The sequence below is a fragment of the Apus apus genome, chromosome Z (genome assembly GCF_020740795.1).
Source record: "Apus apus isolate bApuApu2 chromosome Z, bApuApu2.pri.cur, whole genome shotgun sequence".
Classification (NCBI taxonomy): domain Eukaryota; kingdom Metazoa; phylum Chordata; class Aves; order Apodiformes; family Apodidae; genus Apus; species Apus apus.
The window spans coordinates 40,148,571-40,162,969 of NC_067312.1; the positions used below are offsets into that span (position 1 = coordinate 40,148,571).

The window sequence follows — 14,399 nt, forward strand, 5'->3', positions numbered from 1 at the left end:
GTAACAGTGATTATTGTTCTCATGTACAAAACAATTACCACTTGATTATTTTACCATCAAATAAGGGGTCCTGGTTTTTAGGACATTAATTTAAAGAAAAAAAAAACAACAACTAACAGAAAACTGCAATACAACAAACTGTAGGAACAAAGTTGCCATGTCATACTGATTTTTCTAGTCCATTGACAGTTTCTGGTAATGGACAACACTGGAAACTGGGAAGGTGGTAATCATGGAACAGCCTGATAATGTTGCTTATGCATTAGCAAAACTTGACATTTCCATCAGAACTTTAACTTCCTTTCCCTAATAAACTAGTGAAAACAAATCCAGATTTTTTTTTTTACCTGTCCTGTGGGAAAGGAGAGGGAGAGGTATGAAACTTTCCTAAGATATTATTCATGTTGGTTTTGTTACTTTTTTCATTTTTAACAGAGGAGCAAGGTGTTTGCTCTCAAGGTTTCACAGTGATGTTCACAGTCTGTATATGTAAAATGTTATATGACTATTTCTTTTATTGGTTTGAAAATGCCTGCCTATTCATCAACATGTGAATGATCTCTTCTTTGAACTAGGACTGTGTAAAGGCTCAGCAAAGACAAATCTATACCTATGCTATGTGCTGTCCCACTCAGACTGAATGCTTTGCTTTCCCTAATCAACCAGCACTTGTTACTGTAGTCTCTGTGAAAAAAAGCACTTGGCAGCATTTCAGGGTGACCTGGGCAGGTGGAATGGATGCAGTTATTTCTTTACATTAAAGTGGTGTGGACATACGAATGCATCACTACTTAAGCAGAAACTCTGGGCAACTGGAGACTTGATGTATCCTGATCTGGGACCCTTGCAAAACGCTGGGGTTCTGGGAGAAGGATAGTGAGGAAATTAGCAGTGAAACATAGTTTCTGAAGGTTTCGTGGATCTCATCTTTTTGTAGTCCAAAGACTTCTTAAATGTTAAATATGAATCTCAGTTACCCTGGCATCTGGCCCACAAGAATTAATTTCATTTAGACTTGCTTCATCCTGTCCATATTCATGTGTCTTGGGGCACATGCGTATGTGGGTTGGTAGAGGAGGTTGATGAAAGAATGACAAACCATGTTGGCTGGCTCTTCAGAATGAGAGTGCAGAGTGAAGGAATGAAAAGTCACTCCAGGACTTTCTTATCAAAGTGAGGGAGAGGATTTTTAGAAAAGCGGTGCACTGCAAGGGCTTCACATTGCTTTAATATAATTGCTTTATACGCTATGACTAATGCTTTCATAGCTTATCCTGGAATGCCGGAATGCAGGTGTATTAATTCCCTGGTGAGGGGGCAGTTGATCTCAAACAGCACTATGCTGTCTCTTTCCTTGAAGGGTTAAATACAGTAAGTCTTACTGGGACTGCAGTTGTGACAATAAACCACAGTAAAGCAGCAAGCAGTTTTAATAGTGGATGCTTTAAATTCCTAATCTTTTTGTTTAAGTGAAGAGATATATTCCCTTCCCCCCACATTTACAGGATAATCCCAAGAAGCTAGAATTCTTTTTGTTTGGACTGTAACCCAGCACTTCATGAAGAAAATACCTTGTTACTAGTGCTTTGCTGTTACTTGTGGTATTAATGGTAACACAGATCCTTTGCAATTAAAGTGTTGTTTTCTGTTTTGCTCCTTCTAGGCAGCGCTGATGAGCAACATCACAGTAAATGAACGACTGATCCAGAGTCTACGAGGTGTGTTGTAATACCTCCCCTGCATCTCCTTGTATTGATTTAAAGCCCCATTTTAAGACTTGTGTTTTTCTGGCATCTTCTGAAAAAGCTCCTTTCTTCAAGCCTTGGTATTGATGCAGGAGCTGCAGTGACTTAGGTCCTGCATCTGCATAGTTCTAGTTCAGTGAAATGTCAGACTGATCTGCCTCAGCAGTAGAAGGATATGTCCATTTAGTGCTTGATGCAGGACTCCTGACCCTTATGATTTAATATAATAAGGAATAAAACCAACTTATATCTGTACTGTTACTGTATGTGTTCTTCATTCTGCCTTTTGCACGTATTCTTGTGTTCCTGCCAGAGCTGTTTGGGTCATACATTTTGGCACCAGGGGAGTTCACAAAATCCTATATTAAATAAGAAAGCTCAGCCTAGTTACTTTTTGTTAATGTTAGTGCTTCAGAATTGTTCTTAGCAATTTATTCCTCAGGAACTCCAGGGAGAAGATCCTGAGTTCTCTAAACAGGTAAATATGTTGTATTGCCTTCTTCTGATGCCCTCACATAGAGCTTTCTATCAGGAAGAAAACTCTAAATCATAGATGCCTCTGGTTTTGAGGAACAAAACTGTGAATTCATATGATCCAGGGAAGAACTGCAACCTTGTCTTTAGATGGCTAGTAAATATGAATGCCATTTCATATTGTGTTCTGATCAGTATTTCATAGACCTTAAGATTTCCCTGGCCAAAACCTAGCATACGATTTAGAGTATTTTTAATGAAGAAAAGTAGGCTAAAAATCTACGTTACACTGTTTTTGTTAATATGTTAGGCAGAAAGGCTATTCCTTCCTATGCATCTTTGCTGAATAAATTCAACAATTATCTATGCATTTGTATACAAAATGTAGTGAGCATGACAAATGGATGGAGTTAGTGTGCTTACTATCAATAGTTTTTTGATAATTCTGTTGTAATATATGTAGGTGTATATGTATGTGTGTATTTTAATATATATTTTAATCCTGTTTTGGTCAGAACACTTGAAAGAGTTACAGACAGAATATGGAAGGCTACAGCTGGATGTTTACTGGTTTCAGAAGAACCAGACTAACCTTCAGAGGAAGTTCTCTTATGACCTGTAAGTATGTTCTTTCTAAAAGACAGCATCTGGAGTTGCAGACTTGACTACAACCCAGAGTATTCTTGTGATAGCTGTAGCACTGTTAGTAAATGTACAGTTTTAAGGAGAAAGTAACATCTAACATGTCTTCTGAAATTGCTCACAGTTGATTTTGGAGAAGAGCATAGACTGTGCAACACTTGCCATCTCAGTATTCACAAACTTCTTCCACACTTCTTTATGTTCCTTCCACTGCAGGAGGAGGAAGGTAGAAAGCCTCTCATTTAAGCGTTGTGGGGCAAATTGAAAAACAAAGAGTCTAAACTCTAAAGTTTGAAAGCTAAGATTTGGGAATAGCCATTGAGAAGCTGCACCTCAGAGGTCTCAGAAAATTCCTGGTACAGCTGTGGTCAGAGCAGTGTGTTCTGCATTACAATTCATATCTAGTAATGTGGGTTTTTTTGTAGAGATTTCCCACTGAATTATAAGGCATGGGTAACTGAACACAAGTGCTTAGCAGTATCCTTACACTATTTCTGGGAATTTCTACTGGAAATTTCTACTTCTTTCTGTTCAGTAATGTTCCCTCTACCTGTCTTCACATCCTATTGTATTCCCTCTGGTATGTAGATAAATAAAAGCAACAGAATTTTCTGTTTGCATGTTCTCCATGATTTTCCATTGAGAATAAAAGTGCTCTAGTGATAAGTTGTTTTTCCAGCAGCCACTGCTTAACCGTATTTTGTGGGAATTATTACTCAAAGCTCAACTTGGCAATCAAGTAATTTGAATTTTGCAAGCCAAACTTGCAATACCTGTTGTTGTTTTTTGTTTGCTTTGTTGTTTTGGTTTGGTTTTTTGTTTGTTTGTTTTTTTCCTCACTTAAGATTTAAGGATTAGTGTTAGTGTTTTGGAGATACTTACTGATTAACAGTTGGTTGTGTACTCTTTTGTTTTAGGACATTATTATTCATATAATGATGACCCAGCTGGAATGCATTAAAGGAATTTTAATAATTTAGGACTTCTAACAGACAAGTAGAATGAAGCTGGAGACTGAAGTTTGTACCAACCTTTTATTAAGCCATGTTGCACTTAGGTTTCTGTGAAGGCACTTTTGCCCTCTGAAGTTTGTTGTGTACGTCAGTTGTTAAGCACCACTTCTTTGCTGTTTAGTTAAATGACAGAGGTGGGACTTCTGGGCCTCTGTTGATAGTTCTGGCTGATCAGGAGCTTGGCTAGCTGGTCTCCCTCCGGTTGGTCCTGGAGCAGTAGTACTATTTATTGCCATCTTTCCGTGGGAGTCATGTTACCTTGGTCAAGGAGCTATGCTTTCTTCTCTGGCTTTGCTGAGTAACACTTCATTGTTTGTTTTCTATTCCTGGATTTTTAAATTATTTTTATTATTATTTTTGGTAGCTATGCAAGTGAGGAAAACAAACTTTGCACTCAGGTTTTTATGGAATGGTTTGTACTATTTGTACCTTTTATGGAATGATCCTGTACTATTCACATAATTCTAGCAAGAGTATACATAAATGCATTTTTAAACTGTTGCTTGTTGTGTACCTTTTGAGGGGACATTGGAATATTAATATTTCACTGTTGTATTCAAGTTACATTACTGACCTTGCATTGCATTCTGGTAGTTGTAGAAAGATACATCTGATTGTACTTGTTACCTACAGTCCTTCTTTGCTGCTACTAAATGCTTACTTAGTACTGTGTTTTTAAATGCTTACAACCAACCTTTTCCAGACATGATTATAGGCCTAGGAAACAAGTATTAGAAATACTCAAAAAGTTACTTTTACTCTCCCTTCCTTCCTCCCTTCAGCAATGGGAGTAAACTAACATGTTGTCTTTCTCTGTTCATCTTTCGTAAGTCTGCAGGAGTGTGGTGTTAGACCTGCTCTTCTGCTATGCTTGTGTTTCCTCCTGGGAGTTACATGAATAAGTTTTTGCACCTTATGTAGTAAGTACACTTTGCACAGTGGAAAAACAAAATAACTGTATAATTGAAAATGTTACAAAAAAAGAAGTCAAATGCCTTTTTTTAACTGCACACATTATAAACAGCTGCTCGCATCGTGTCTTTTTAAACAATTGGGTAGTACTCTGTAGAAGTCAGCGATAAAATAAGTTGCGTGTGTGGAATGCGTAAGAACATCTCCTAACTTGGAAGGCATGAAAATAGTTCTTTCAATTCTGAGTTTCATGTTAGCAATTTATTTTGAGCAAGCCTAGTTCTTTTCCAAACAGAAGTCAGCAGGAGTTGTGTGAGCTCACTGGTATTGCCTGAAGAAAGTGTAACACATTCCTCAGCAGTCAGCTTACTGAGATACTCTTGGTGCATGCTGTGCGCACTGCTGTCTGCTCGCTGGGGAGCATGTTCAGCAAAGACTGACTGGCATCACTGACCCTCCTCAGCTGCAGCAACCAGAGAGAAACAGAAGCCTCTGGACTGTTCTTTTGAAGATGTTTTAGTATTCACATACATTTTGATTCCTAGGAGCTTTATTTGTTGCATAGCTGCTTCTTTGGAAATTTTGTTAGTGGTAAAACGTCTGATAATTCAGTTGGTATTTGCAGCGCTGATGTATCTAAGAGTGTGAGTGCACAAATGATGTCTTTTGGCAGGAATGAAAAGAGCCTATGATACGCTCCTGTAGGACAAAGGGGCTCTGTTTGTAACAGTGGGGGCAAGGGCAGCAAATCCAGCAGCCTGGAAGGGGGAGAGGCTGTAGGAGCGTTCTTGTGCATACCTGTACATGTGCACCTGCAGGTGTGCAGGTTAACAGAGGCACAGGAAGCAGCCAGGAGCCTGAGCAGAAGCAGTATCCTCACACCATTCCCCTGAGGAAGGAGGTCTGCTGGTGCAGAGCATGCTGGTGGACATTCCTACACACATCCCAACTGGCACCAGTCCCTGCACTGCCCACGTGCAGCCCTCCCGCCCCAGCCTGACTCCAGCTGCTGTGCTCACACCCCTGCACACACACACACATGCACTGAACAGAGAGTCTTTCACCCAGGAAAGAGTTAAAAAGGCATGCAGTAAGAAACGGGGTGACTGTGCTGAGCAGGTGCAGGGCAAAGCCAGACAAGTGCACTGACCAGCAATGTGTGTACATGCAACTGACTGTTCATCCCCTTATCTCTCTCTTTTCTCATGCTTGTTCCTACCCGAGATCCATCCCTTTGCCTGCCTTTTGTCCCATATAAAATCTCATGCAGTCTTAACATATTCTATCCCTGCATCCTGTAACATTTCCCCCACCTTGGGTAGGAAACACCTTGGTCCTGTTGACTCATCTTGGTGGGTTCCAAGCCTGGACATGGGAACTGAGGCTGACCTGAGATAGCCCTGGGAATAGGGGGATTGTCTGGACAAGATGTGCCTTCTTCTGAGTCTGTAATTTAGTCTCCACACTGGCCTTGTGTCTCTGTGCTCCTTTGGGGTCATGGAGGTGAGCCTTGGATGGACTGATGACTCCTCTGATAGGCCTGGGAGAAGCTGAGGAGGATATTCGTTGTGCTTCTTGGTGTGTGTGCAGGTGAGGTCTTTATCACAGGAACTAATACAACTCAATCTTGGGAGAGAGAGAAAAAGCACACCACAGAGACTGAATGTAAGAGCATGAGTTTTGCACACTTGAAGTATGTCATGTTGATAGAATGAGGCAGAGAAACTAGCGCTGTCCTTAACGCTTCAGAAGTCATTGCATGCATGAGCAGAGGACTAAAATCTCCAGAAACTCCTTTTACAAGAAGGGAATTCCTTCACACATAGTAAATTAAAAATTACGAGGATTCATCACAGATGTTATTGAACATTATTTTTATGTGCAGTGTGGGATGAGAGAGTGTTTATGAAAGGTTGCTCTATCTCCAACTTCAGGTTGTCTGCTGCATTTTTCTCAAGCTTGCAGACTGAGGTGCAGGCAATTCTGATTTCCTGTTATTTCCTAAAAAAAAAAACCAAAACAGTGATTTTGTGCATTACTCAAGCCTATGTTGTTATATTGTTTCCAGTGTCCACCAACTTAGGAAGCACTGCTTATTTTCATGACTCCTCCATGTATTAGCATTAGCAAAACCAGACTTTAGAAAAATGCCTCATCAAGCAGAAATGGTAATAAAGATAATTAATTTGGCAGTTCATAGCATATCTGCCTGCAACTCCTTTTCCTTTCTAGTTGTTAATGATGGAAGAGATTTCTTGCTTTTAAATAGGGATGTGGGATGGGGAAGGAAGAAAGTGCAGTGACTTGCTGTTGTAGAGGGAATGTGCCCTGAGAATTACTCTGGATTAGGTAATAGCTTATTTGCAGCCTGAGAAACTGGAACATGCCTGTCCAAAACAGCTGCTGGAGGTATTAACACTGCCAGAGCCAGGCTCAGAAATTCACCCCCCTTTCTGTCTTAGTGAGGAAGAAGTAAAATTTATGTTGACCATGTTGTTGTACAAAGGATGTTGAGAGGGCTTTTGCATACAGAAGGTTGTGTACACAGGGTCTGTAACTTACGGTAAAAAGCAAAGTGGAATAAACCAAAGGGGGGAGAGAAAAAGGAAAAAGGTTTTAGAAGTATGTTTGGCATTGAGGCCATGAGGGAAGAGAAGCAGTGTGGTGCCCAGCCAAGCCTCTTCCTTCAGCATGCTACTCAGTGAGTGTGTGCTGACAGCAGAGATATTTTCACCACATTTTCCCCTAGCAAGATACACTTGTCATGGGGATTCCACTCAAATCCACTATTGCTTTTCCCTGTTCACCGTGGGATGAAAGCATACTTGGGTTTGTATGCTGACTGGTTTCTAAGCCTTCTGCATGTGTGCTACAGGGCAATGCTCGCCTGCCTTGTTAGTCACTAGCTATTACTCTTCCTCTAATACAAAGCAACAGGTACAAGACAGATTGTGAGAGAGTGCTGGCGAAAGGGTGATCTTGCCCTTAGAGCAGTCACTTCCCATGAGAAATCCAGCCTAGCAACACTCTTGGGGTTTGCACAGGATCCTCAGCACAGCCACAAAAGGGGAACGTGCTGCCCCAGCAGCTGCAGGAAAAGCACTGCCACAACAGCCTGGAGACTTGCCTAGAGGTTAAGGAGCTGGCAGGGAAAGGCAGAACTGTAAATGGAAGACCCTTGGTGTCAGGAAGGTTAAGTCACTTGTGGCACTGTGTATTACTAGCAGAAGTGTGTAGAAGATACACAACAGTTGCATCTTTAGGAAATACTCCTTTTGGAATTTACAGCTACCGCTGAACTCAGTTTCTGTAAGATGTATTTTGTTATGTCTTGCAGCACTACACTTTGGTGACATCTTGAGAAAGGCTGTTCAGTTCGCTAGCAGTAGCTTACACCTGTTCTTTTATTTCAATTAGTACCTCCCTGTTTCCCTTCCTTAGCTATGCATTTCTGTTATCATGGGATCAAAATTGATTTCAACTTAACTGAAATAGACTGGTGTGCAGAAAGTAAGAAAAAGAAAGTAGCTTTTTGAGCTGGCCTAACAAAAGCAGTTTAAATTAATTTCTTCCAGTAGAACTAGGACCACCTGAACTATGAATTTGTCCTTAGGTTAACACCCCATTTTTTTTTCCTCCTGACTTCTCAAATGTAAGCACAGACAACAGAAATAAGAAAGTAGTAACATGGAAAAGAAAATAATAAATCATTTTACAAAATAAATATTTTACAAGCGTGTAGAGGACAGTTAACAATTGCTCACTTGTTCATATTTTCTCTAGGTCACAGTGCATCAACCAGATGAAAGAATTAAAAGATCAATATGAAGAAAGGATAGATGAGCTTACAAAAAAGGGTAGTGATATACCAGAAATCAAAGAAAACAAAGACTTCTCAGAAGATGCAAAAAAACATAACCAGGTATGGTTTGGATAATTTCTTTTAAAATTAAAAAAAAAAAAAAATCTTAAGGGATTTTCTGCCTTTCTGCTATTTCCAACCAACAGAAGCCCATCTCATGAAGTTTTGCACTGCTTTCCTTCGCAATTGTTGAATTTCTGAGTGATTCTGATGGCAGAACAAGGCAGAGGCCCTGCAGGAGACTCTAAACCACTGGGTCTCTGAGACAGGCAGAATTTGATAGGTGGTGCTGGGAGTGGTGTGGAGCCCACTGCTGAGTTCACAGCTCCTTTTGATTTTGTTTAAAGACTTAGTTGCTATGTGTGTTGAGGATAAATCATAGAATCACAGAATGATTTGGGTTGGAAGAGACTTTAAAGATCATCTAGTTCCAACCCCTCTTCATGGACAGAGACATGTCCCACTAGACCAGCTTGCTCAGACCCCCATCCAGCCTGGTCTTGAACACTCTCTGGGCAACCTGTTCCATTGTTTCAGCACTCTCACAGAAAAAAATTTCCTCCTAATATCCAATCCAAATCTGCCTTCTTTCAGTTTGGAACTGTTCCCGCTCATCCTATCACTACAAGCCCTTATAAAAAGTCCCTCCCCAGCTTTCCTGTAGGTCCCTTCAGATACTGGAAGGCCAATTATAAGGTCCCCCCAGAGCCGTCTCTTCTCCAGGCTGAACAGCACCAACTCTCTCAGCCTGTCTTCATAGGAGAGGTGCTGCAGCCCTTGCATCATCTTCATGGCCGCCTCTGGACTTTCTCCAAGAGCTCCCTGTCCTTCTTCTGTCAAGAGAGCAGAGTAGAGGGGGAGAGTCGCCTCCCTTGACGTGCTGGCCACACTTCTGATGCAGCCCAGAATACAGTTGGCTTTCTGTGCTGCAAGTGCACACTGCTGACTCATGTTGAGCTTCTTGTCTGTCATCACCACCAAGTCCTTCTCAATTGTGAATTACTTCAGAATACCAGCAATCCATGCATATGATATGGTAGTCCAAGGGTCTTTGATGCCCACCAGCTATGAAATTTCAAAGAGATCTTAATTTCATCCTTTTACAGTGGGAATGAGAGGTATATCAAATGTCAGCTGTTTGCTATTGGATATTCTGAGTCAACCACAGAAAGTATTGCTGTATGTGGTATGAGAAGTTCACAAGGGTAGGACAGGCTTGCTGCAAGGGTGGCTTTGTACTAGCAAACTCACTCTTCCTGGGGTACACAGGATGGAAGGAAATCCTGATTTGCTCAGGGATAGGACTTGATTTGTTAAGCTTGATTCAGATGGCCCTGGAAACACGCAGTGAAGCTTCTGATTGAGAAGGCAACGGATTTTTTTTTCTATGTACCATAAGTAGACCTATCTTCAGGACTTTGAGCACCAGTTAGAGAAGCATCATTTTTTCACATGTGATTGCAATGGGGCATTTCCCAAATCACTGAGTGGCAACTCTCTTTGCAAAGGCATGGGTTTGGTGGTATATGGCCTTTTCTCTGTGTCCAGCAAAAGGCTATGAGAAGAAACAGTTGAATTACTTCAGAAGGTAGGGGTAAAGCAACGAGGACTGAAGCTGGGTTTTGCAAGAAGCTGGAAATGGGTGGGAGAAAACAGCTGAAATACCAGCCCAGAGATCCCCATGTGCTTCCATCATGGGTCTAGTCTGTGTCCAGTCCTTTATGTAAAATGGTGGGAGAGAGAACTGCTGAAGTTATGGCCTTTTATTCAGGGAACCTGCATTGTATGCAAGCTGTAAGATGAATCAAGTATTAGAGACAGGAAATGCTAACCAGTTCTCTCTTAAAAAAAAAAAACAACAAAAACCCCAAAAATGTGAAAGCTCATTTGTCAATAAATTTTACCAACAGTGTCAAATAAGTAAATAAAATTACTAAAAGTTATAGTGAATATAGGGTAGTAAGTCCATTAAAAGTCCATCATTTGGAGATTACCTTGTTTAATGTCAAGATGTAAAATTCTCACTACTTGGAAAGTTAGTGTGGGGAAGACCATAGAAGAGAGCTGTGTAAACTTCATTTCCAGTGTTGCTTGCAGAAGACTTTACATTACTTGTACCAGATGCTTTTTGTTTGTTTGGGTTCGTTGTTTTTTTTCAACCACTTCCAGTTTGAAAGAGAAATCATGCCAGAAGGAACCCAAGAAGTTTGTCCCTCTGCAGAACAATTTCAGTCTCCTGTAACATGCTCCATACCTGGAGGCAGTCTTTACTCAAAGTTGGCAGTAGGTTGGGCAGGGCAGGTTATCTGCATTTTAATCTATAGATAGGATGGTCCCATGTGAGATAACCACTAATAAATCTACAGCCTTAATAATTTTTTTCTGGTTGTGTTCCCTGGTATCTGTCACAGTGTTTCTTACATCGAGCTGTAACCTTCTGAGTTATTTGCCCAAGGATTACAACTTTCTGGTTGTACAAAAGCTGAGTTATTCATCATAAGTGCAGGGCAACCCTGAGGAAATCTGTGTACATTTTTAGGCAGTGTTTTTAGCTGGAAGAATTCCTGATAAGATATACATGCTTATTTAATGGAAAAGTTAGAGTTAAAATAAAACAGAGAAGATGGAGTGTTGATTAATAAACACACAGCTTTTCTTATAGCTCTGTGTTTTAAGAATGATACACAATTCTCAGTTGAGGAATACACAACATGTTGCAATTATTATCTTTTACATGAACACTTCATCTTAACATTTTTTCAGCAAATACCTTTTAATTTATTTGACACTGTCATTAAAAATTACTAAGCTAGAAATTTAAGATAAGCTAAGGGCTTTTGCCTGTTTAATTAAGATGCAATTTATTTCTGCAAAGTGCATAAGTGTATTTTTACATAAGAATTCATGCCAAGCGTAAAGTGGAAAATGGTCTTACATTAAGTTTCCAATGATCTCTACTGCAGAGGGTGATCTCAAATCTGTTATTTATAAAAAAGAAGTATGTTTAAATATAGCATTTTTGTTTTAATGACTGAAGGAAAATGGAATTCTTCTAGATATCTTTACTGCAGTAACCAAATATTCTGTGGTAATACTTGCTTCTCAAGCTGTCATGAGAGTTAATGTTACATTACTTGGTGGTGGTGTTAGACTTCATGGTGTTGACCCAGTAAGGTCTTTAGTTCTGCCTGGCTTTAAGCATAAACATTTTCAAAACAGCCAAGTAATCATGCCTTACAAATCATCTATAACTTGGCTTTTTTGTTATTTAACCACTTATTTCCACAGACATTTTTCCAGATTACTGTGTGAGTGTTCGACAACCTAGTGGTTTTTTGACCTGCTTAGAACAATGGGTAGCTACAGTCTTCCCAACAATTGTAACAAAAAATGTTCTGTTGGCTGTATGACTGTATACCATACTGCTTCTTACTGCTTCCTATAGCATCAAGTATAAAAAGGTTTATGTCTCTTAAGTGTCTGTATGCTTTTTCCTCCTCTGCATATTCTGATTTTTTAAACAAAACAAAAATTCCCCATAGAACAGTTTCATAACACTGTTGGTTTTTTTTGTGCCAAAGCTGCTATAGCACAGACTCCAGGCACTTTTCAGGTTTGCTGTTTGTGTGCACCAAACTGACAGAGCTCTCAGCCAATTAAATGCTACTATGAGTAGAAGTTGTACATAACATTTAAAATGCTAAATTGGAAGATCTTCATCAGTCACTAATCTCAGTCACTAATCTCAAAGCAGGCCAGATGCTGAGGGCAGCAGTACCAGTATTTAATACATTCTTAAGTAAGCTTCATTGTGTTAAAACAGATACTGTTGTTTAGTTGGTTGATTTAACTGTTTTCTTCTCTTCATCCTGAATTCAGTGTTGTTTTAGACCAGTTCTGTGAAGGCTTGCTTAGGAAGTCTTACTACACCCAAACTCAGTTTACCTCTCTATACAGATTACTAACAGTAGTTCATGTAGTCTGTTTTTTTGCTGTGCTGACACTGTAGCAGGGCAGCCCTGGAGAAACGTGTGGTGTTACAGTTCTGTGACCCTCACAGAATAACAGGTTGTTGTTTTGTTCTTGTGACATGCTAACCAAGAACAGTAACCTCATGGTTACTGCAGTTAGATTAAAGGTCTGTTAAATTCTCCTGGTGTGTTATATAGAAATATAAATTTATATTCAAGATTGTAGGGTACATCCATCACCAGTAAAAATTTCAGTCCAAGTATTTATGAGTACTTTAGGAATATTTGCCCCTACTGAATTCTTCTCTCACTTCCCTTTCCAAATCCAGGACCGATGCTTAACTCTGTACATTGTCTTTAATAGGCTGATGTTCAGCTGCCAGCCTTGAAGCAAACAGAGTTGAAACAGGCTGACTTGGAACAGCAGAAACCTGATGAAGATGTACTTAAAGCAGTACCTACAGTAAAAAAGATAGACCTGCAGGCTGAAGGTGAGGCAGGAATCAGTCTGGCTAGTAGCTGGTTAAGAATGTTTGTAATTGAATTGAACATTTAGAAAGCATGCTTTTATTTAATTAAAAATACAGATATATAGGAAAAAAAGATATGGTAATGTCTGCTTAAAGGAATAGTACTCCTGCTCTTCCTCTTCATGTTTAAAAACAAGAACAGCTTTACTTATTTGCAGATCTGCCCGTGTGACTACTTTCTCCTGAGCTACTTTGGAACTCTGAATTAGTTTTATTTTCATTAATGAAATATAACCCACAAACCTGATTCTTGTATAGCACACTGCAGTGTTCATGTAAACTGCTCTGTACCACCTGCACATTTTATTAACTGCTCATACCAAACATAAACAGGTAGAAGCATGAATGTGTTGACAGGAAGCAGTGTCTCTCCTTGAGCTGTTCCCAGTAGGAAAAACATGGGTTGTTGTCTTTTTATCTTTGGAATTGATGTGGTTGAAAGATACTCTTTCAGAGGTAAAACAAGAGTGTAATGAGAAAGATAGAGCAGTATTTATTAAAGGCTTTTAACTTGTGCTGTAATGAAAAGGCTTATGTTTTTTTTACTTTGAATAATTTTTATTGTTTACAGAAAGAATAAACAGCCTAGCTGACACCAGAAGACAGGAGCCTAGAGCAGAAGAGGAAAAACTTCCCAGTGAACTGAAAATGCCACAGGATTCACTCAAGACTGCTGCAGTTCATAAGCAGATGCTGCCCAAGTCAGAGAAGGAGCTGAATCCATCTCAAGATGAAAAACATGGAGCTGGGCAAGATACATTAGAGCCACTAGCAGAGCAGGCTGCTATTGAGGAAACAGAGAGGGAGCAGCTCCTAAACTATGATGCTAAGCAGGATGACTTGCCCCCTGGAAAGGCTGGTTGGTAGCATGTTGCGTATTGTTAAGCGCAGTAAATAAATTAAAGTGTGGGATAGGGCACAATTTCTGCAAGGGTGGTGGCAGCTGGCCAGGCTTAGTATAAGGTTTCATAAAGGTTAGTGTGAGATGTAAAAGGGTTAGTCAGTCCCCAGCAGCCTTCTACACTCTGTGGGTAAAGGGAGGCTTCTGTTAGTGCAACATGGAGCTACAAGTCTTAGTTCTTCTGCATCACCATAGCAGCTTTCTTGTCTCTCTCGCTCTGTTGGCTGTTGGGATGTGGGGAAACTGGCCCTTAAACTTTTTGGTATTAAAGCCTTATGAGAATATGATGCATTTGAATAGGATGAGATAATAATTAACCATCCAAAGCACTGATGAGGAGAGAGATACT

The 14,399-nt window shown here is 40.0% G+C and overlaps 1 protein-coding gene across 2 annotated transcripts in view; it reads left to right on the plus strand.

Annotated features, from left to right (window-relative positions):
- The window catches only part of GOLM1 (golgi membrane protein 1), a 35,720-nt gene that overhangs the window by 16,902 nt on the left and 4,419 nt on the right, over positions 1–14,399 (plus strand). For both annotated transcript variants that reach the window (XM_051642310.1, XM_051642309.1), the window contains 5 exons: positions 1,664–1,718; positions 2,735–2,837; positions 8,570–8,708; positions 12,984–13,110; positions 13,721–14,008. In XM_051642310.1, the coding sequence (XP_051498270.1) occupies positions 1,664–1,718; positions 2,735–2,837; positions 8,570–8,708; positions 12,984–13,110; positions 13,721–14,008 (712 nt within the window). The remainder of the gene's footprint in view (positions 1–1,663; positions 1,719–2,734; positions 2,838–8,569; positions 8,709–12,983; positions 13,111–13,720; positions 14,009–14,399) is intronic.